The 24027-nt window shown below is 40.8% G+C and overlaps 1 protein-coding gene across 1 annotated transcript in view; it reads right to left on the reverse strand.

Annotated features, from left to right (window-relative positions):
• Positions 1-24027, reverse strand: part of itpr1b (inositol 1,4,5-trisphosphate receptor, type 1b) — a 505447-nt gene that overhangs the window by 201361 nt on the left and 280059 nt on the right. The window contains exons 40-41 of the mRNA XM_060835732.1: positions 16156-16203; positions 4489-4621 (exon numbers count right to left, since the gene is read on the reverse strand). Coding sequence (XP_060691715.1) covers positions 4489-4621; positions 16156-16203 — 181 coding nt within the window. The remainder of the gene's footprint in view (positions 1-4488; positions 4622-16155; positions 16204-24027) is intronic.

Consider the following 24027-nt stretch of genomic DNA (forward strand, 5'->3'; position numbering starts at 1 on the left):
TTCCAGGAACAAAAATCTGAATTGCAAGTGTTCTCCACATTATGGTCGAGTTGCTCTTGAATTTTGCTCCTATATAACCATTGCCCCATTCAATACAGAATACACGCTATCTTTTCCTTAATTTTTCACAGGATATGAGCTGTGTTAGCTGGACAAGCACATGTTAATCATCCCCAAATACCCTTGAAAAGGCAATGGCGAGCTGCCTTCTTGAGCTACTGCATTCCATATGTGTAGCAACACCCATAAAAGACAGGAGTCCCAGAACTTTGACCCAGTGACAATGAAGGTGTGACATCTTAGAATAGTGTGTGCAGCACGAAGAGAATTTGCACATACTGGTGTTTCCTAGTATCGGCTGCCATTGTCTTTCTACGTGGGAGAAGTCATGAGAATGGAAGGCGTCCTATCCTTAGGGAGCTCCAATGAGTAGACAGCACATCAAGTCTGATCAATACAGCTTCTTGGTTTAAAGTCTGAAAATATATTCAAGTAATGCACAAGAGGACGTAATCTGTTGGTTTACCCCTACATCCGAGAACCTGCCTGAGAATGTAAAATCTGCTATGGGCCTTGTATTAAATGAAAATCAATTCAAATTCTAGCACATTGAGACAGTAAGTTTACGTCAGCTTTATCGTGAAGCCTTTAAGTTCATTCAACTATCTACTCTATCTCCATGCCTCTGCAATTTAAAAATTAAATCTTCAAATTTGGTGAATTCCTTCTTGAAAGCCATTACTGAATGTTTTAGCTATAAGTTAAGTCGATAAAAATTTCAGAACCCTGCAATACAAAAAGGTGCTTTGTTAACGAAACACCAAGTTAGCTCACGGGTGCAGCAGATAATCAGAAATGGGATATTACTCATTATTTCAAGGGGTTTGGAGTCTAAGAGTAGGGAAGCCTTACAGCAACTCTACAGGCGCACATCTGGAATATTGTGAGCAGTTTAGGTCCCCTCAGTTAAGTAAAGATAGGTTCACTAAGGTGATCCTTGGTATGTAGGGATTGTCCTATCCGCAAAAGGTTAAACAGGTCTGGAACTCTACTCACTAGAGTTTGTAGGAATAAAAGATGAACTCATTGAAACATGTAGGCTCCTGAAGGGGCTCGGCAGGGTAAATGCTACGAGGAGGTTCCCCATTGTGACAGTGTTGAGGACCAGAGGGCGTAGTCTCAGAATTAAGGGGCACCAATTTAAGAGATGAGAAGGAATTTCTTCTCTCAGAGGATCGTGTGTCTTTGCGACTCTGTACCACAGAGAGGTGTGGGAGCAGAGTCCTTGCGTAGAGTTAAGGCTGAGATAGATTCTTGATCAGGAGAATCAAAAGGTTATGGCAAAACCTAACAGTGTGGACATGAGCAAGGGCAGATCAGTCATGATCCCACTGAATGTCCCCTTCAGCCTCCTCTGCCAAACAGCCTATTCCTGCTCCGAGTTCTCACTGTGTTAACTTTATCAGGAAGTGTGTGTTCCAAATTCTAACCATAGCTCTTGAAAGATTATTTCCTCACATCACCCATTCTTCAATATTTGTTCTGATTTTTGCAAATTTTATTTGCATTTCTCCGTACATTCCATTCCCCCTGGAAGTCTACAAACATTTTACTCACTGGTTCGTTCACTTCCAAGTTTCATGTAAACTGCAAATTGCAAAACTGAGTCCTGCACCCCAAGTCATAATTGTCCACTTCTGAGCATTTATTGGCTGTTTTCATCAATATTCTGGAAATCTTTATACAAGCTGCATCATGATGAACAAAACCTACTCTCCCCAAATTAAACTGTCCAGTTTCCATCTAGTAAAGAGAGATAAAAGTTTGCATTACAGCAAACATGAGTCAGGTTTCAATAGATGTTCCCAGATATAAAAGCAGGTATGAATGTTAGTGCAAGTTCGTCAAGCACATTGACAGCAGGACAGAAATTTCATTCACTGTTTCTTTCAATCGGATTCAATGATCATTTCTTAATGCTCCTTTTCCATTGAACCACTGATGTACTTACTGTGCTAGACCTGTGTCAGCCTATAATTTTACAATATCTAATTGCAAGCAGATTATTGCTAAGCATTATTTGTAAGCCGTCTGCTTTTTGGGTTAACCTGATGATTACTATCTAAAAGGCAACTCCTAAAATTCAGGTTAAACCTGACGAAAGCCAAGAATGCATTGTCAGCATGTTACAGCTCTGGTGTGACATTTGTTATTTTTGCCTTTTAATGTAGTGTGCACATCCTCTCTCAAATTCTAAATGTCACCACTTTCTGTGCTGCAGTTGAAGACTGGCACATCCACGAGGACCTCCATGCAATTAAGAGTGAGCATTGATGGATTTAATAACTTCTGCTATGCTGTTAATCAGCAGCTGTTTTCGGTCAAGTTACAAGGAGCCTCCTAATGGAGTAGAAATGAATGGCCTGGATTCACAGCGCAACTTCAGCATTTGTTTATTTGAGTAAACAACAATTGGTTGTAGTTGCTTCTCAGCCTAACAGGAGGAGAAGCTGATGCACCTACAAACTGCTGATTCAATACTTATGAAAGTGGAACAAGCTCTTGGAGGGTGGGTGCAGGGAGAAGGTGTTGAAGAAACAGCTACAGACGCACCAACTCCGATCAAATGTTTAATTTCTTTTGAGACAGTTATGAATTTTAATCACCACTTAAATCCACCTTTCAAAATGATCCAATGACAAGACTTTTGACTATGGGCATTGCACTTAACGTGTGACCAGAAAAAATTTATTTTCTGACTGGAATTCAAGAAATCTTGAAATCTTAAAAACCCCAAAAGCCAAATTCTTTGCACAGTTTCCATTCTGTCCGTAGTTGGAATGAATTTCACACCACTGTGCAGGGAGTCTGGAGGACAGATGCATTTCAGGTAATGCTAGGAAAGGTAATATAAAGAAGGAACAGAAGACTATATCAGTCGGGTTAAAAAAAAAATCAGAGTGGGAGGAGGCTATTTGCAGAGCATTGAATAGCTGTTTGAGAGTGGTAAATTCTATGCAATATGGTTTAAGTTACTGTAGTTATTTTTGTACCCCATTAGTAAGATGTCGCAAACTCCCTTGGTAACTTGACCAAAGACAGCTGCTGATTACTGGCAGAACAGAAGCTGTTGGATCCATCGGTGGTTTGCTTTAATTACTTGGAGATCCACGCCAAGGCTTCAAGTACTGCATAGAGACTGGTGACATTTGTAACCTGAGGTGGCTTCCCCCTGTGGTAATTTTAAAAATGTGTACACAGTTTTCTGAGGTAAGCCGAGGAGCAGGGACCAGCTTGGCCTTGGCTTTGCACAGCACATTTGCAAACAGCAGGCTATCCGATGTTATTCCGGCTACGATATAGCAATCAGTCTGGGTTCAATTAAATGACTGGGTGTTGGCAATAAGTGGTGCTGAGGAATAAGCTTGTTAAGTGTGCCTTATCTGCACATTTTAAAAGGCAGTTTGCTGGTCTGGCTTCAAGTCTCTATTTTTCTGTTGCACTTGGTTTAATAATGCTCCACACTCAATAACTGCAAAGTATTCATCCAGTTTGTCTGCATTACTTAAGCTTGAGCTAGGGACTCCGATGACTTCTGGTCAGGTTGATGCCAAACCAAGTCAGGGCGTTAGCCAGCTACACCCAAGTTTCATGAGAAGCTATCGAAACAAAAAAAAAGGATGTGATATTCACCATTAACCCCTCATCTTTGAGGACACATCCAACTAATGGAATAGCTTTAAAAATAACAGAACAGAACACTCAGGAGGGGAAATTTTCTGAGTAGTAGTGCTGGACGTCTCAATTTCACGAAAAATTTGCTCAGTATCCTTTGACTACTGATGAAAAAGGCACAGGTTTTCAGACTCTACAGTTTTGCATCAAATTATTAGAATCAAGAACAGCCTGGACAGAAAACGAGCTGCAGTACCTGCTCAGACAAACGACACAAAAGTAGGTCAAAACAGACCGAATCAGAAAAGTAAGTTCAAGCATGTTCAATGGGCTGCTGTCAAGAGTTAGCTGCAGAAATTCCCTCAGTACTCAAGGAAAAAAACAAAAACAGAAAGTGAATTCAATGAGGTTTCACGGACATCTCACAGGCAAGTCTAAGGTAGCCACCAAATACATTCCAATTATACCTGGGCTACCACATAAGCATTCAGGCATTAACATGCAGACTGGGTGTCAAATATAACCTTGTGTGGTTTTATTAAAAAAAATCCTGTGGCCCACTTGTAATCTGCCACAAAATTGGGAGCCCAATCATCACTTTCATCTTTGAGTCATGCCTGTTTGCCATCCCATTTGATCTTTTGCTTTAGATCTTGTCCCCAGCTCTACTTGCTGACATCAGTTCATCTCTGACATCTGTCAGTTCATTAGCCGAACATTAACTTGGAGCCTCTTTCCCCAGATGTTGCACCCAACCACAGATGTGTTATTATTTGGGAACCAAGCTGAAGCAAAATAAACAGAATATCTTACCTCGTTCAAGGGATTTGTTGATCCCTCCTGCTGACAGTGGGCCATTATGAAAATTAGTCAAGCTGTCTCTTCTACCTACTGACCTGACGTTGCCGTGGTAACGATTGACCAAGATCTGCCTTAGAGCTTCACCCTTAGAAAAGCAAAGCAAGTGTGTTAGACAAGCAGGGAAAACTAAACTTTCAGACAGTGAAAAAGGAACAACGTAAACTGTTTACAATGGAAGAGAAACCAACATTAGCAAGAGGTAGTCTTCTGAATTTAGAGGTGTTTCCCCTGAAATTTACATGGCTATTAAGGGGAAGCATCTCTTTCTGGTCAGTTTAATCACAGATTATTCCAGGTTAAAACAGGAGAATCGTGGAGGGGAAAATGGGCTAGGTCATAGGTTATCTGAAGAGAAGCAGATGTTGGACTGCCAGATACATGGTTAACGTGCAACGCCCAAGGATGTTCGATCACCAAGGTGTCCTCTTATTTGCTGCACCCAAACTTAGGTGGCAAGATAAAGCATCGTGATTTGGGTTACACATTCCTATTCTCGATTTTGCTGAAATGGAACATACTTAAATCACCAGGGGCACATGAAATCTATCCCAAGGTGGTGAGTGCGAGTCAACAGAGGAAACTGTAAGAGCCTTTGCAATGGATATCCAACTCCTATTCGGCCACAGGAAAAGGTGCCAAAGGTTCGGGTTGCCTTGAGTTGGGAAGGATATTATTAAATTGGAGAAGGTGCAGTAAAGATTTACAAGGGTGCCACCAGGACTGGAGGGTTTGAGTTAAAGAGAGGCTCGATAGGCTGGGACTTTTTCCTCCACTGGAGAGGTGACCTTAATATAGAGATTTATAAAATCATGGGGGGCACCAATAAGATGAATGGCAGGTGTCCTTTCCCTAAGGTGGGGGACTTCAAACCTTAAAAATATGCTTTCCAGTTGAGAGGGGAAAGATTTAAAAAAGGAACCGGAGGGGAAATGTTTTCCAAACACAGCAGTTTGCGGTATGAGCAAATGGTAGATACAAGTACAGTTACAACACTTAAAAGACATTTGGACAGGTACATGAATAGGAAAAGGTTTACAGGGATATGGGCTGAACGCAGGCAAGTGTGACTACTTTAGTTAAGGAGATTTGGTCAGCATAGACAAGTTGGACCAAAAGGTCTGTTTCCATTAAGTATGAATCCATGGTTCTATGACTGGATGACAGCCAATATGGTATTATTCTTCAAGGCAAGAATAAACCAGGAAACTATAGGCCAGTTGGTCTAACCTTATGGGTGAAAAGCTATTGGAAACAACTCTGAGGAACAGAGTGAATCTGCATTCATCAAGAACAGTCAGCAGGATTTTGATCAACAGAGGTCATGTCAGGGAGGTCACGTCAGGGAGGTCACATCTGACCAACTTGACTGAATTTCTCAGAGGTGACCAGGTGTGTAGATAAAGAACAATACTTTTGATGTAGTCTACTGAGCTATCTGCAAGACTTTTGTTAAGATTAGACAGATAGCAAAGGTTAAGCCCAAAAAACCACAAAATGTTGGCAGATTGGATCCTGACTTGGCTGAATGGCAGGAACCAAAAAGAGCGACAAGCGAGGGGTGTTTTTGTGACTAGAAGCCTTTGCCTGGTGAGGTCCAACAGGTGTCTGTATTGGGGCCCTTGCTGCTTGTGGTATAAGTAATTGACTTAGACTTGAATGTGAGAAGGCTGATCAATGAGTTCACAGTTGTTTAAAAAAAATTGGTAGAGTGGTAAAGGAAGGTAGGCTTGAATCTCAATACAACACAAACAGGCTGGTCAGATGAACTGATCAGTGGATCAACCCAGAGAAGCGAGAAGTGATGCATTGAATACAGACAAGGGAATACACAATAAACACTTGGACCTTTTAGACCTCAGAGAATCAGAGGGGCCTTGGCATGCACGTCCATTGGTTCCTCAATGTCAGGGACAGGTAGTTTAAAAAAAAATGGTTCAGGCAGCACGTGGAATCCTTGTCTTTAATAGCCGAGGCATAGTGTTTAGGAGCAGGGAGATGATGCTTGGAACTACATACAAAGTGTTGGTTAGTCACAGCTCAGGTTTTGTGGGAGAGTTCTGGAATCCACATTACTGGGGGGGGGGGGGGGGGGGGGGGGGGGGGGGGGGGGCACGATTGCACTAAGCAGGATGCAGACGATCCAAGGGTTGTTTTCCTTGGAGCAAAGGATACTGTGGGGGTGGTGTGTGGAGGAAGAGACACTGATAAGATTGTTTAGGATGGTGTGTGCGTGCGCCTGAGCGTGGGGAGGCCTTGAGACAGAGACAGGGAGGACAGAAAGTGACCTTTTCCCTTGGAGAGGATGGAAGGAAAAACATTTTCACGTAGAATGTAGTGATAATGTGGAACAGTGCCTGTGAGGCAGAATCCTTCATAACACTGAAGCAGTATTTAGACGTGCACTTGCAAAATCAGGCCTCCGAGTATGGCCAAGTGCTGGAAATTGGTATGAAAACCATTCGGGTTGAGTGATAGATGCTGGATTTGCACAGCAGATCAAACAGCTTTCAAGGAGCAGGAGAATCGACATTGCTGATGAAGGGTTTATGTTCAAATGTAGAGCGGGGCGAGCTTCAAGGTAGGCATCCTTGGAAGAGGCTTGGCAGTCAGGTTGAAATCAACTAGGAGAAAGTTAGGACTGCAGATGCTGAGGATCCGATCAGCACAGCAGGTCAGGCAGCATCCAAGGAGCAGGACATTTGGCGTCTTGGGCATAAGGCCTTCATCAGGAAGCATCGACTCTCCTGCTCCTCATCTACAGTCTTCACTTTCTCCTAGTTGAAAGCGGTTGGGTGCTAGTTTTTAACCAGTGCAATAGGCTGAGTGGCCTTTTTCTGAGTGGAGACCTCTATGACAGTATAAAAAGTTTTTACATTTCAAATTTGTACACCAATTTAACATGCAGGAGGACCAAAAGCTTTAGATAACAATCTCAAGGCCAGGAGAAGTGACAAGTTTGTTTTCTAATCACACATCCAATTATCAAAACCATTTACTTCCACTGCCATAATACAGCCCACTTCTTCCCATCTGTGACTGAAGCCTTTGCCTGGCCTCAGCTCTATCTGCAGCCTTCCAACTGCCTCCTGGCTGGTCTCCAATCTAATACCCGCTGCAACCTTGAGCTCATTCAAAGCTCTGCTGTCGATCTCCTAACTCATGCCAAGGGCTATTTACCCATGAGACATTGTGCTTCCCGACATGGACAATGACACTTGCAGGACCAGGAGCCGATTTTAATAATACTTAGTGTTCAAACTCCTCCATAGCCACATCATTCTCATATAACTTATCTCAGCCCTGAGAACTCTGCATTCCGATAATTCTAACTCCCAGCTCATTTCCAATTTCCTTCACTTTATTGATAGTCTCAGCAGTTGAAGCTGCAATCACTAAGATCTCTAATTACCTGCTTAAATGACCAACTCCCTGCACTTCCTTCCACAATGATGCTCCTCAGGTCCATCTCTTGAACAGTATTTCAATTGCCTGCATAATTCTGTGGCTTGATACCAAACTTTGTTTAATAAGCTTCCTGTGAAGCACAGTGGAACATTTTGCTGCATTAAGGTGAATTGTTGTAATTTTTAAGAAATGGATTGAGGCAACAGCCCACATTTGTAGAAAGACGTCTCTCAATCCTTGTGAGAGGACGATAATCAACCTGGCATTAGACATGCAAACCATTCGATCTGTGCGTGTTTTGGATACAAAGGTTCACACTGGTGTTGTCCTCTTAGGGTTTGAGGTTGAAACAGTAAACAGAAGTGCCCCAAGATAAAAATGAACAAAAATGTAAAGGACTGGCTCAAGAAAATACAAAACACTCAAGCACAAAGTCCCATATACTGTACACCTCTTGAGAGGAAACCAACCAACACGAAGTGAGAAAGCTCCACTCAAGAACGAGGAAGACTTGTTAATAATGCTTCCTAATTTATTTTCCCTGAAATAAAAGCTCCATCACATAAAAAGGTATTTCCAGTCCATCCTGGAGAAATGTTGCAATAATGAGCTTGGCTCTCATTGCCAAATTAAAGCCGACAAGGTGTTGTTGCAGCAGATAAATTATCTGCTGAAGGCAGAATAAATTCTTCGCTTATTTGCTAATGAAGTAACAAATGAGTTTTAGCCTTTTCTTGCATTGTCAGAAGCTTAAATTTCAAAGAATCTCTGAACGTCATCCTGCTATCCACCAGTTTAGCAATGGACTCCAGTACCAAATCATGGTTTTCTTGACAACTCAGTTAGAAAATGCCCCTTGGGATTTGATGCTTAGCAATATTAACCAAGAAATATTGCTGTTATGTGCACAGTAAGCTGATTGCAGGTTTCTTACAGTGAGTCAGAGAAGGAAGGCTGGGAAGTCCAAAACAGCAACAAATTTCAAAACTTAAGTATCCACCACTCACTCCACTGCTGTAAAGCAACCCATTCTAGAAGAACAAGTTTGCTGCATAGTTCAATGGCTGCTTTTTAAACAAAAGTTAACAACAGAATGGTTTCATTGGATTGGCAGCAACTACAATAAAAAACATCCAAGGCGCAGCTCACTACCTTCAGGGGACACTGTCCAGTGCTTATGTTGATCAATCTGCAATCCAAACAAATAATCAGTTCCCATCAAAGCATTTTCAATTCAAGTAGAAAACAAGCCTGTCCAGTTGCAACTTAGGTCCCAAATCAACACTGTCTTTTATTTGTCAGAAGAGGGCAAGCAAGTCACTCAGCTGTACCCAGACGTGGCAAATCACGGAAGTATCAGAAGGCCATCCTCTACTTTTGCAGATCCAGCAGGGAGTCACAAATAGTATAAGCTTTGCCAGTGATGTGCATACCTCAAAAATTAATAACGTAATGGAGTTAGGCAAGTATCCAGTCACGTGAAGCAACTAATATCAGTGTTTGGATCCAAATTGAGCACAAAGTCCTTGCAAACTACAGAAACATCCACCTTATTGCGAAGCACTGCAGTGGATTAGTAGCATTTAGTCACGCCGTGTGCAGAAAGTGTGTTATAAGGAACCTTCTCTGGGTTCTATTACCAGGACTTGTGGCTTGCAAACTTTATGGACAGAACAGAAAGAAGGTAACACAATAGGTTTCCGCAAAAATCAGCAAAAACCAAGGTGAAATTCCAAGCCTTACAAATCAACTAAATTTTCCATAAAAATTCAAAACCTTAGGTGAACCAGAAAAAAAAAGGATGCTACTGGCTATAAGCACCAGCGAAGATAGGTGGAGGGCCTAATCGGTTCTTTACATTATGTTGAAAATCATGCTTTCTAAGTTTTTAAATCAGAAAAGGGAATACTTCTCAATGCAAACAATCCTCCTGTATCAGGAACATCAAACCAGATTGGTCTTCTCCAATGCAAAGCAAGAAAAACTTACCCAGTGGTGACTCCGATCGACTGTACCACGAATCAAGATAGCTACAAAAGCTTACAAAAGAAATTTGGGATAGTATCACTTCCAAAGAGGAAACATTTAAAAACACCATAAAAAGCAGCAATCCTGAGGATTGGAAGTATTGTGCAATTCAGCAAAAGAGGACAAATGTTGAATCATGAGTGGGAAAATAAAGTAAGGGAACCTAAAGGCCTCTGTGAATGTGTGAAGAAACAAATTTAAGGACGGACAAATGTAGGTTCCCTTACTGTTAGAAGTTGGAGAAATTACAGTGGGGAACAAATAGTGTGGAGCAGCCAGTGTTGGACTGGGGTATACAAAGTTAAAAATCACAACACTAGGTTATAGCCCAACAGGTTTATTTGGAGGTACTAGCTTTTGGAGTGCTGCTTCATCAGGCGATCATTCATCACATGGCATGGCAAAGAATTTGGTCACATACTTTGGTTCTGCCTTGACAAAAAAAAAGGTACAAATAACCTACCAGAAATGTAGGAGAACAAAGGGTCCAGTAACCCTTTATTCAACCAAGTGTGGCATCAGAGACCTCGCAAAATTGGAAACAATGGGAATCAGGGGGCAATTTCTCCAGTGGTTAGAGTCAGACCTGACACAGGGAGATGGATGTGGCTGTTGGAGGTCAGTCATCTCAGCTCCAGAACATCTTTGTAAGAGTTCCTCAGGGTAGTGTCCTAGGCCCAACCGTCTTCAGCTGCTTCATTAATAATATTCCTGCCCATAAGGTCAGAAGTGAGTATATTGACCGGTGATTGTTCAATGTTTAGCACTATTCATAACAGCTCAGACACAGAAGCACTCCATGTCCAAATTCAACAAGATCTGGACAATATCCAGGCTTGGGCTGATAATTAGCAAGTAACATTTGGGATAACAAATGCCAGACTATGAGCATCACCAATAAAAGACAAACTAACCACCATCCCTTGACATGCAATGGTGTTACCAACACTGAATTCTCCCGCTGTCAACATCCAGGGGGTGATAAATGATCAGAAACTCAACTGGATCAGTACATAAATGCAGTGACTACAAAAATATGTCAGAAACTAGGAATACTGCAGCAAGTAACTCACCACCTGACTTCTCAAAGGCTGTCCACCATCTACAAGGCACAAGTCAGTGGTGTGATGGAATACTTCCCATTTGCCTGATGAGTGCAGGTCTAACAACACTCCAACAGCTTGACAACATACAGGGTAAAGCAGCCCCCCACTTGATTGGCACTGCATCTACAAGCATCCAATCCTTCCACCACTGACGCTCAGTCGTGACAGTGTCCACTATTTACAAGATGCATTGGTGAATTTCTGCAATGCATCTTGTAAATTCTGCAATGATCCTCAGATAGCACCTTGCAAACCCACAACCGTTAGAAGGAAGAGGGCAACAGATACATGGGAATGCCACCACCTGCAAGTCACAGTCCCTTCACTATCACTGGGTCCAAATCCAGGAATTGCCTCCCAGAGGACATTGACCTGTGGGTCAACCCACAGCAGGTGGACTGCAGCGGCTCAAGAAAGCAGCTCACCACAAAACTGGTCAAGGATAACTAGAGACTGGCAACAAATGCTGACCCAGCCAGCGATGTCCACATCCCACAAAATAAATCAACAAAGAAATAAATGTTACATGGTAGATCGTTTAGGATTGAGATGAGGAAACACATTACCTGACGGGTAACAAATCTATGGAATTCTCTATCCCAGGAAGGCTGTGGAGGCTGGATATATTCAAGAAAGAGAGGGATGCATTTTTAGATTTAAGGCTTCAAGGGGTCTAGAGAGAAAAGGGGGAATATGACATTGAAGTAGAGAAACATCGTCATTACCATATTAAATGGCAGAGCAGGTTCAGAGGGTTGAATGATCTCCTACTCCTACTTTCTATACTTGATCACATTGTAATGTACCTTTCTTGGCCATCAAATCCTGAACTGAGACCTGAACTGGGAGTTTTCAGCTCAGCGGCAGTAGTGCTATAACTGTGTCACAAGACACTAATCAGTTTTTTTTCCCTGCATTCTGAGAGATCTTGATGTGGAAATTAGAAAAACACGGAGAAAGTGAGCCAGAAGGATAAATGTTTAATCACAGAATGTTTTAAATATATTGTATAGTAAATACAGATCCCCTTCCAGAAGGTACTGAATTTCAAATGTTTGCCCTTGTCTTCCTAAGGAAGTTCTTTTATAAATAAAACAAGCTGATTTCGGCCAAAAAAAAAGGGGGGGGGGAAGAAAAGGGAGAAGAGGGGGAGGGAACCACAGACAGGCGCACAGACAGACACAAAACATGACAAATGTTGCAAAGTTACCAGAATATGGAACTGAAGAGTAAATTGGAAAGCAGGTGGAGACTGCAGTCAGAATCTTAACACACTCACACTAACTTAATTTGTCTTGCAAGCAAAATGTTTTAATAATCCACTGTCGAGCAATAAAGCCAGCAGCTCATTTGCATGTTCAACATAGTTCTCCAGACACAAAGTAAAACCACCAGTACACACATACACCAATATAGTTACGAAAATATAATAAACTATCTGGAGAACTACAAATGGTTTACAATTGTTCCACTGTGCATCGTGGGTTTCAAACAGAACACATTAAGGTCTGAAAGCCTCCAGTAATCAAAGAACAGAAGGGACAGAATTTGTATGGGGATGAGCATCCAAAACATTTCAATAGTAGTATGGTTTCACTGACATTATCACAGCCAAACGTTTTAACTGTAATTAACATATTTACTCTGCAACATCCTCAATGTCTCCCGATCAACAAAACTGAAATAGATTAAACAAATGCCACAACCAATTTTCAATAATAATTTCTTCAACTTTGCATCACTTTGTTCTGAAATACTAAACAGTAGAGCAAACTCAATAAAGTCATTTGATACAGGATAAATGGCACTGAAAAAGGCGATATGGCTCATTTGGTTCATGCCAGCGTTGATGATTCACTCAAGTCTGCTTCTCTTTCTTATAGAAATCTACGTTTGGAAACCCCAATTCCTTTCTCCCTTACAGAGGAGTCTGTTTCCCCTGGAAAGCATCTAAACTGTTCACTTCAACTACTCTTTGTGATAACGAGCGGACTCTTACCAGGCCTCGGCAAATAAAGTTTCTCCTGATTTTCTTATGAAATTTCCTTGGAGACCATTCCCTATTGATTGCATCTCGCTATGCTGTTCTCAACAGAAAGGAAATATTCTCCCTCTATCCACACTGTCAAACGTCTTAAAGACCTCAATTAGATCACTTGGATCTTTCCCCACCCAAGAGAAGAGAGGTTTATCTGTCAATCTTTTCTTGATATGAGTACGTATTGCTGCTGTCTTCCTTGTGTATTTTCACTACATCCTGTAATAAAAGATACAGCGACACTGAACAGAGTAACCAGAACTGCACATTGCACTCAAGTTGTTGTCTATTCAAGCCAAGGGCCTCATGCTTGGTTTGATTTTTTTTTAAAAAAAACAGGCCTTGCTAACTGGAAGCACAACTTTTTCATTTTAATATCTTAACATTCCAAAATCTGTCTCTCCACTCTGCATACACTTGCACCTTTGGAGTAATATTTGACACCTCTGCTCTTCCTACCAAAATGTACCTCATATTTAATGGTATGAAACTTCATTTGGCAATTATTTGTTTATTTTGGAATTTTATTAATGCTCTCCTGCATTATGATACAGTCATTTGCAAATGGAGAAAATGTTAAATTCCAAATGGTTCATCTAAGTTGTGAACAACAGTGGTCCCAGCACTGATTCTTACAAAACGCCATTTCCCATCTTCTGACACCAAATAACTAGCCTTTCTTCCTTTTTGGATTAATTCTGTCTCGATTCTGCCATTAGGTCTCGGACACCATTCTCTGAGCTTATTCATTAGTTTATTAGAGGGCAGTTCATTGAAAGTCTTTCAAAAATCCAGACAAACGACAGTTACTTTGTTCCGGTTCTCTCTTCTGTCTGCTACCTTGCGTAAAAATACAATGACATTGGTCAAGCCAGGTTTTTATTGTTACTTTGCTAGATGCCGTTACAGTATTTTCTTAATTCGGGATTCCACTAAGTTGAGGTGTCTGCTTGCTCTACAAATTCTCTGGACATGTTTTCTCCTCCTCCTCAAAAGGATTTGATTTACTATCCAGTCTTCTAGCACCACACTTTTGCATGAAAATTTATTACATTTAATTAGACTCGTCCCTGCTATGTCTTCCCTAGATTTTTTCAAAAGAATTGGACACATCCAATCTGACAAGGGGCTTTAACCTCGCCATCTTGATTTCTTCAAGTTGGGGTGACACGGTGGCTCAGTGGTTAGCATTGCTGCCTCACAGTGCCAGGGATCCAGGTTTGATTCCAGCCTCAGGTGATTGTGTGGAGTTGGCACATTCTCCACACGTCTGTGTGGGCTTCCTCAGGGTACTCTGGTTTCTTCCCACAGTCCAAAGATGTGCAGGTCAAGTGAATTGGCCATGCTAAATTTTCCATTGTGTTAGGTACATTAGTCAGAGGGAAAGGGGTCTGGGTGGGGTGCGAGTGAGTGAGTGAGTTGTGGGGGGGGGGGGGGGGTGCTGTTGTGCCAAAGGGCCTGTTTCCACACTGTAGGGAATGGTGTATAAAAAGATCTAATCAAACAGAATCATTAATTCTTGAAAAAAATTCTAATTGCACTTGAGCTCATTATTCCATGTCACATTTTAAAAGAATCAGTTAAATAGCCCCTTTTGCAATGCTCTTAAATCACATGGTACTGGAACTCAAGTGTGGAATAGTCAAGCAGCATTGTCCTCTTTTACCTTACCTGTCTAACAAAGCTGTTAAACTTCCTCAGAAGAGTGTAGATCCCACTACCAGAACATCTCCATGTTCTATCTCACTTTCTCCTGTTTGTTAATATAGCCATTTTCTCCCCCCCCACCGAGTCATTCCCCATCTGTTAAATTCAGCCTTTTCTCCAATCTATTACCCTGATCTTTTTGTTCATTCTTAAACCTTCTGTAACAAGTGTATCACATTATGATCACTATTGCATAGAGGCTCCCTTACGTTTCCTTCTTTTATCCATTTTGGTTCATTCCCCATTACTAGATCCAACAACTATTCTAACCTGACAAGTGCAGATTTAAGTCAATTCAAATTGTGTATTTGAGACATGTTTTTTTTTAAAAAAAACAAAATTTGGTGAAAGAAAAGCAGCAGAAAATGTGCACAAAATATTTCTGAACAGAATACTGAACCTAAAAAGATAATTTTGCTCACGTAACACCATTGACAATGGAATTCTGCTCAGCTAGTTCATTTCTGCAGTTTTTAAGAACTGCTGCTACAATTTAAAAGAAATTCCAATTGTACAAATGGACAATGTGAACACAAAACATAAATGCATCAAACAAATTTAATGAAGCCTTCTCATAAGTGTGACTTGCCTCAGGGTAGCATTGCAATCTATTCTTAAAATATCTACACAGTTCCTGTAAACTTCACCTTTGTAAATTTTGGTAAATCCTTTTAAGACGACAAAGTGTCAATCATCTGTTTCATGTTTGAGTAAAATCTGTAGAAAGTTTGAGGTTAAAACTTGTCATTGTATTCCTCCCACACAGGATGTATTGCATGACTATAATCCAAGCCTCTCTCCCCCTCATTTTCTCTCCTCCCCCTCCTTCCCAGTGAATCATTCTCCAAACACAGACAGGATTAGGATTAAGTCAATGAATTGCATTTACTTTAAAGGGTCACTTTCTTTTGTTCAACAGTACACACAAAGCCATTAATTTTCACATTCACATAACCAAATCTCTAATCTTCTTTTAGGATGAAGCATCCATAGTACATCTGCCCTCAAGGACTGAAAAGTGTCAGATACCAATTTACTGCAGTTATTTGTTATAATGGTGTCTGGAAAATAAGTATTTTGGGAATAGGATTCCCTTTCTGAACATTTCACACACAAAACTTGATCCACACTTTACTGTGTTCATCCATATTGAAAAATTGTAATCATATTAAGCACATATTATTGGAGATCACATCAATTCGCTTTCAAATCAGATAATTACTGTAATCTAAAGCAAAGCTGATTTAGTGTGCATAAAATTGTTCATTTCCAAAACAGGGGCAGGGATTTTCACCCATTTTTGTCTTCCAGGTGTGCATGTGTTGGTTTACATACCCGTTTTTGATCCTCCAGCTGTTTCTGGGGCAGGTTTTGATCAAGTTCCTGCTAGAAGGACAGACATGCAGAAAACAAGATTTTCTTTTCAAGACTTTGTTAATTAACACCAGAGATGCAATTCTTCGCACAACTGTTGAGCAAGAGTTAGCTACGAAATTCTGCATGCAGTTTGGAACAGTTTTTCTGCAACAATCTTATCAAATTATTAAGCATCACTATTTAGTTGCATATAAATGCTTTTGACGAAGACGTTTAATTGCTCACACAATTGGTACAAACGCTTTGACATTTGTAAACTTTGAAGTTTTAAAAAAGGAACACTCTTTGCAATAGGCACAGGTGTGTAAGCAGAATGCATGCAGGACAGCAGAAGCAGCAAGTAAAAAAGCAGTTTTTAAGCAAAGCATACCACCACATCCTTTCAATATTAGCCCTTCCTTGACCCTTTATAACAATCAAGGGCCTACTGCTCAAGCCTGAGAGCAAGTTAGATAAATCAAGCCCCCAGCAGGTTTCAGCACCAATCCTGGAGCATGTGTTAGCTTTAGCTTGGAGGAAATTAGCCTGCAGAATGATGTCAGGAGGCCACCCCGATTCCAGCTCAATAGCTATTACTCATGGCAAAAGAAGTTATCAGAACAATCACTACAGCGTTCCAGCTACCCACCATGGCTGAGACATGCTGAAAATACCCATCTTGCCCCTTTGGAAGGTTTCTCTAACGCCCGCATCAGACATTAAAAAGGAACCAATAAAGAAGGTGAGAGGGGACAAACTTATATCATCCACTAAGGAAGTGCATTAAACAAGTCAAACAATCCGTTCTAAAATGGATTCATCAACACAAATCAGAAAACTGATCAACGAGAGTTGATGGCCTATTGCTGTTATGGTTAATTATTAACCCAGAGCTGCAAGCCGCATCTTGAGAACCTAAGTTCAGATCCCACTACGATTGATCGCAGAACCTGAATTTATAGAAATTTGGAATTAAAAGTCAAATGAGGACCTTGAAACCATTGTCGATAGTTCACTGATATCCTTCAGGAAAGAAACTGCCCTACATGTGACTCCAGACTGTGGTTGCCACTCAACTGCCCTCTGGCAATAAAATTGGCCAAGCCAACAGAGCCCACATCCTACAAACAAGTTAAATATAAATCAAAGTATCTACAACTGAAGGGTGGGGCAAGCAAAATAAAAATTTTATTCATGTAAATAAAATTTCATTATCTCTACTTCAGAATCTTTTGTCACTGAATTTAAATTTCAATCCTTTGTTGCCAATCTTTCTGCCATTGGAAATGGGTTCTAGAATGAACATGGAGTCGCTCAATTAAACCTTCCCTCTAAAGAAAACAAATTAAATGAATGACTGAACAGCAACCTCTGATCCCTGGTTCTTATGCTACATGCTGGCACAGATCTTACAAGTTTAATCTGTGCTACTCACTTTTACAGATGTGTTTTCTTCCCTTTCTCAAATCTGAAACAAACCAATGCTAGAATGTGCAAGGTGGAGAATGGGTTAATAACTCAATTTCTTGTACTGGCTTCAGATAATTGCATGAACAAGGCTAATACAAAGCAGATGTTTCCCTATCTGGATGCAAGGAACTACTTGACAGTTAGTACATTTAGCCTTTTCTTGACGTTACGTGACAAAGTAATAACGTATGCATATAGCGGGTGCACTGAAACGCATCAAATGGCAGCCAAAGGCTTCTGACAAAGTTACGCAACCAGTGAAGTTGAAGCAGCAAGTGAACATTATCCATATCAGATCACCTTAGTGTCCACGAATCCATTTCTCATTCAATATCATTACGTTACAGTGGTGATAATGCTTGCAATTCATTCGGAGATGGATGGCCACAATGCCAAGTGGCCGAGTGAGGTGCTACAACTATCGTTATGGCTGATGCCAGAAACACTGATACAATATAATAAGGGAAGGTGGGATTTTTGAATGCCCTAACACCATTCTATTCTAATAGTCAAATTTGAACTCTTGGACCAAACTTCAGTTATGCATCAACACCCAAAGAAAATCTTCTCCACTTGTTCAATATCACTCTCCTTGTAACAGCAAAGACCAACATGCACACAGAACCAGTCCCATAATGAATCAGTAAATACTTCATGCAATCACACCACCCACCCCAAGGGAGAACATAACCATAACCTTGCAGTGACACCTTGCACTTGTTTTTGTTGAAAGACACCAGAATATCCAAAACATTTAGCAGTTTAGCTCACAAATGAATGGTAAAATTCCCACAGCTCTTTGTCCCACCAGTATTGTGTAGTTATTGGTTTATTCTGCAAAGGAGATCTAATAGTTAAAAAAAAAGTACCAACGAAGGCCCTCTTTCTACACACGGCAGATGTTACACTATTTCCTCACATTGTACGTCAAAAGCTATTCAATCTCAAGCTCCATGTCGAAGACTGACCTTTGAAAGTGCAATCGTTCTTTTGTGTTTAAACCTGGACAATAAAGATTAATTATCAAGCCCAAGGGACACATGATATCAGCTCCACAAAAGTTTAGAAAGGGCAATCTGAAGCAAGCCAACAGAGTGGTCAGTGCTGAAGGAACATTTCAAAAGCCAAAATAAAGTGCTAGGAGAAATTCAGCAGGTCCAGCAGTATCTGTTTAGAGTCTGGTACAACAGTTATTTAAAACTTGCTTTTATCTGAAGGAACATTTAACTTAACAACTCAACTTCAATCCGCATAAATCATATACATGGATTAATTTTTTGACCTAAACGTGTTTTTGAACAACATGAGCACACTATTCATATCCACAGCATGGGTAAAATTACAACAACACCAAGAACAGAAGATAAAATGATGGAATTCATTGTGGCAACTTGCAGAAGGATATCCCTTAAAAGAAAAGTGGTGATGTGATCTGACAAGAGATACAGGATCCTACTGCACAATTCTGGCTGATGGATAACCATCTTCTGCATCCCAATAACTATGTTCCTGAACTAAAGCTGAGGAGATGGCAGCTTTCCATGAGTGAAATTTAAGTTCACAAGACCCCATAGCTCCAAACAGAAGGTTCAATTTAGTACAAAACACATCAATCATTGGGGGAAAGTACAGGTTTTTCCCACTTTTCAAAAAAAGACGTAGGAAACAATAGCTCTCTTGATTGCTTAATTAGGTAAAAACAAACAGGTAATTAGGTAAAAGAAAACAACTCACTCAGCTGCATTTATCTGGAAATGATAGAAGGAAACACAGCAGTAATGTTGTCTGTCTCGGTTTAGGGTTCATACTCTCATCTGAAAGTTGGGAGATTGTGGATTGGAATCCTATGATAGGCTCCAACACAAAATGGAGGCTGGTATCTCCATTGAGGGAATGCCGCGTTTCTGAAAGTGCCATCATTCCTACTAAGTGAGGCCTTGTCTACTCTCTCAGCAGAGTAGAAGTGATCAATCAGCATTATTTAGGAGGAGAACAGGAGAGTTATTCCAGGCATTCCCGCCAATATTTACCCATTAGGCAACACTGCAAAACAGTATCTAGTCACTATTACAATGCTGCTTGCAAGAGCTGGTTGCGTGCATATTGGTTCCTGCATTCCTAAATGACTATAACGGCTTAACATGAGGTGAACTTCAATGGCTGTAAAATGCTTCACAATATTCTGAAGGATATAATGAAAGCTGCAACCATAGAATCCCTACAGTGTGGAAACAGGCCATTTGGCTGAACCAGTCCACACCAACCCTCTGAAGAATATCCCACCCAGACACATTCCCACAACCCAATATTTCCCATGACTAAAGCATCTAACCTACACATCCCAAAGCACAATGAACAATTTAGCATGGCCAATTCACCTATCCTGCACATCTTTGGACAGTGGGAGGAAACCCATGCAAACACCAAGAAAAGGTGCAAACTCCACACAGTAAGCCCCCCAAGGCTGGATTCAAACTTGGGTCCCTGGCATGGAGAATTAGCAGTGTTAACCACTGAGCCACTGTGCTGCTATGTAATATCAACTCTTTTCTCCCCTCTAAATGGATCTGTGGCTCACTATAATGCTTAAATTGTGTTCTAGCAATAACCAGCTCAACACCAGCACAGTGACTTGGTTCACTGAAGTATGTTCCAAGAATGGGAAACTAAGTGATAACAATCCAACACTCATTGGGTTCAGGAAAATGGTATACTTTGATTGGTGAAGATAGGGTTTTTCCATCCCAAAAGCAGACAGATGTCAGCTTACAAAAGCTAAATTTCACATGACCAAAAACCATTCCTTAAAATATATTTTGGGTAAGAGATAAATAAAAGTGGCATTATTACACACATCCTCCCAAAGTGTATTGGGATTCCACACTTGCAATGAGAACAGATACAACTGAACTGCGAACCTATCCATTTGTTTTCATTATCTAAGAACATTATCGAACATGAATTCACATACGTACACAATGACCTGGCAGCTGATATAGATTCTTGGATATTTGTCACTCTTTGTGAACTTGCTGTTAACCATTACACTGAACAAGGTTACCGAAAGCATCCTGAACTCTGGACCTAGTCAAGCAGTTTCAGAATTAGTCTCACGTTTCTCAAGGATCCATCTAAACTTGCCAACATGACTGACTTGGCAGCACTTTCATTTGTAGATCAGTAGATTGTCAGGATTTAGGGGCAAGGTAGGTAAACACCCATGGCAGAAAGGAATCGTTTAAGGTTAGATGAAGGATAGTTGGTGGATGCTTGCAGGGAGTATAAAGACCAGTTTGTCAAATGGTTTGATCTTTTGATGCAAATTTGTAATCGATTTGTAAAATCTGAAGTGCAGAAATTCTCAAAAATTGGAAATGTAATCCTGTTAGGACTTCAGGAAAATTATAGGTAATATTTGAAAATTTGCCCTAGACATCATGACGTGGATGCCTCTGAGGTCCTGCATTGTTTTGTTAAAACCAAATCAACCAACGTGAATAAATATTTTCTTGATGCTCCGAACTGAATCTGTCAGTCACAAGAACTGACCAATGACAAACTGCACAAGATATGTAGGTGCAATATGTCTACCAAATTACCTCAATTTCTTATGAACAAAAATCACCTCTGGGATACAAACAAACTTTGACAGCATTGTATAACGGCCTGTTGGTAGACTCAGAGTAGCAATAGAGGACGTCCCACAGCGAGCAGGCTTCAATTGCCAAGGAAAAATAAGACTGTATTTTAATATCCTGTATAGGATCATGGAATCATATCGCAGAGGAAGAGCCAGTCAGCTAATTTGTATTAATGTCATTGCTTTGGAAGATCTATGGTTTGAGACCCACTGCCTCATTCTTAATCCCTCAACCCTTGCAAAATTGAAGCAAATATCCAACTCTCATGCTTATCAACTAGTAGAAAGATTATAAGAACCGAAGTTGGCTGAATAAAACAATCACGACAGCTGTGGGGACAATCAGAAGATCTTTTCTGACTACTGAATTAACCAGAAAGTCTGGGTTGTGTTGTGTCCCAGTCAATCAATTCCTTTGAGAGAAATGCTCATGACATCACTGTATCATAGCATATGACCTCTGACCACGATCTCAGATTCCATCTTACTTTGAATCACTTAAATCATGGCACTCGTCTAGAAGCATACTCAAGTGTACAGAGTATTACATATTTTTTCTTAAGTCTCGACCTTAATGATAACCCAGATACTAATAGTTATATTTGAATATACTAACTAAGCTGTAGTAAATTCTTCAATACCAAGATATTCATGCCCAGTTTCTTACATTACGGGTGATCATTAAAGGATTCTTCATGGTTAATTTATATTACGATCAAGTTTTAAAAGAGACACTTTGTCAGATTTCAAATCAGAAGACGTGAGTTAGCAATGACAGCCTCACAAAGTGCATATTAGATTAGATTAGATTACTTACAGTGTGGAAACAGGCCCTTCGGCCCAACAAGTCCACACCGACCCGCCGAAGCGCAACCCACCCATACCCCTACATTTACCCCTTACCTAACACTACGGGCAATTTAGCATGGCCAATTCACCTGACCTGCACATCTTTGGACTGTGGGAGGAAACCGGAGCACCCAGAGGAAACCCACGCAGACACGGGGAGAACGTGCAACCTCCACACAGTCAGTTGCCTGAGTCTGGCTAGATGGCCATGTTCCTGGCCATGTCTGGCCATGTTCCTGGCTAGATGGATAATGAAGAGAGACATTATATTGATGGCTTCTTTGATGGCCCTGTGTCATCATGACAAGCAGCATTCTGATATTTTAACTCTAGCAAAGCACAGGCTTTGATGAGATTTGTTTGAGAGCTGTAAGATATTGTAAGATTTAGATCAAATCCAGTCAGTTAGACCAAAGAGGCATGAATACAGGTCATGTAATCACAGAGCTAAATTAGATATCAGAAGATAATGCTGTCTGTAGAGCCATTAGACAATGAAACAAGTTGCCAGTTCATACAATTACTGTGAATTATTAGAAAGGTCAGATTTGAATTGCTGAATGTTAGAGTATTAACCTCAAATGAAAGAAAGATTGGATTGGTTAAGATGCATCTTGCAATCGCCTTTGATTAAGTTGGACTTGACTGCTTGCTTTCAGGCAGAGGAATTTTTCCAGAGCATTTCCTTAGCTGTTCTAAAATCAATGTCACAGATAGGGTAAATAGACAGGGTCTTTTCCCTGGGGTGGGAGAGTCCAAAACTGGAGGGCATAGGCTTAAGGTGAGAGAGTGGAAAGATTTAAAAGAGACCAAAAGGAGCAACATTTTTACACAAAGGGTGGTGCATGTATGGAATGAGCTGCCATAGGAAGTGGAGAAGGCTGGTACAGTTACGATACTTAAAAGGCATCTGGATGGGTATATGAACAGGAAGGGCTGAGGGGGATAGGGACCAAATGCTAGTCAACGTGACTAGATTTATTTAAGATTTCTGGTCAGCACAGACAAATTGGAGCAAAGCTCTATGACTATGTTCTGCAAATATTTCTATTTCTAGTTATTTGCCAAAAAAATAGCCATTGTATTCTACATTAGGTATAACCCAGTGCTTGGAGAAAGGGACCTACATTGGTATGATACTAGCTTCTTCACCAGGACCCTTGGTAAGACCCAATTATAATCTCTTGTACGTCAGAACGGTCTTACAGTGGATGTCCATTCATAACATCTGCTGCTCAAGAATGGCCTATAACTGAAGTCAAGCTAATGGTTTCAAACAATGTTTTTATGAAAAGACCAGCACATAGATCTCTCTTTGCCCCATGGAAACAATCCCACACCCAGCAGGTTGTTCAATATGTAAGCAAGGAGCCCAGAGTGTGCAGCTGTTCTTGAATCTGTTCAGGTGTACACACGCGTTTTGTACTTCTGCCTGATGAAAGAGGGTGGAGAAGAGTTTTAATGAGTTGGGAGGGATCTTGGATTATGTTGGTTGCTTTCCTGATGCAGTAGGAAACATAGATGGAGTCAGTGGATGGAAGGCTGGTTTCTGTGATTGACTGGGCAGTGTTCACAACTCTAAATTATTTTGTTCTTGGGAGCAGCAGTTTACATACCACACTGATGTATCCCGCTAACAATTTTTCAAGAAAGCATCCTAAGAGTCTTTATGGACATGCCAAATTTCCTTAGCCTCTTGAGAAAGTTAAGAGGTGTTGTTGTGGTTTCTTGACTGGACCAGGGCAGATCGTTGGTGGTCATCACTCCTAGGAACTGGGCGCTCTCGACCAACTCCACCTCAGCACCATCAATACAGACAGGGATGTGCCCACATTCTGCTTTCTGAAGTCAATGACCAACTCCTTCATTTTGCTAATGAAAAGACTTTTGTC

The sequence above is a fragment of the Hemiscyllium ocellatum genome, chromosome 14 (genome assembly GCF_020745735.1).
Source record: "Hemiscyllium ocellatum isolate sHemOce1 chromosome 14, sHemOce1.pat.X.cur, whole genome shotgun sequence".
NCBI lineage: Eukaryota > Metazoa > Chordata > Chondrichthyes > Orectolobiformes > Hemiscylliidae > Hemiscyllium > Hemiscyllium ocellatum.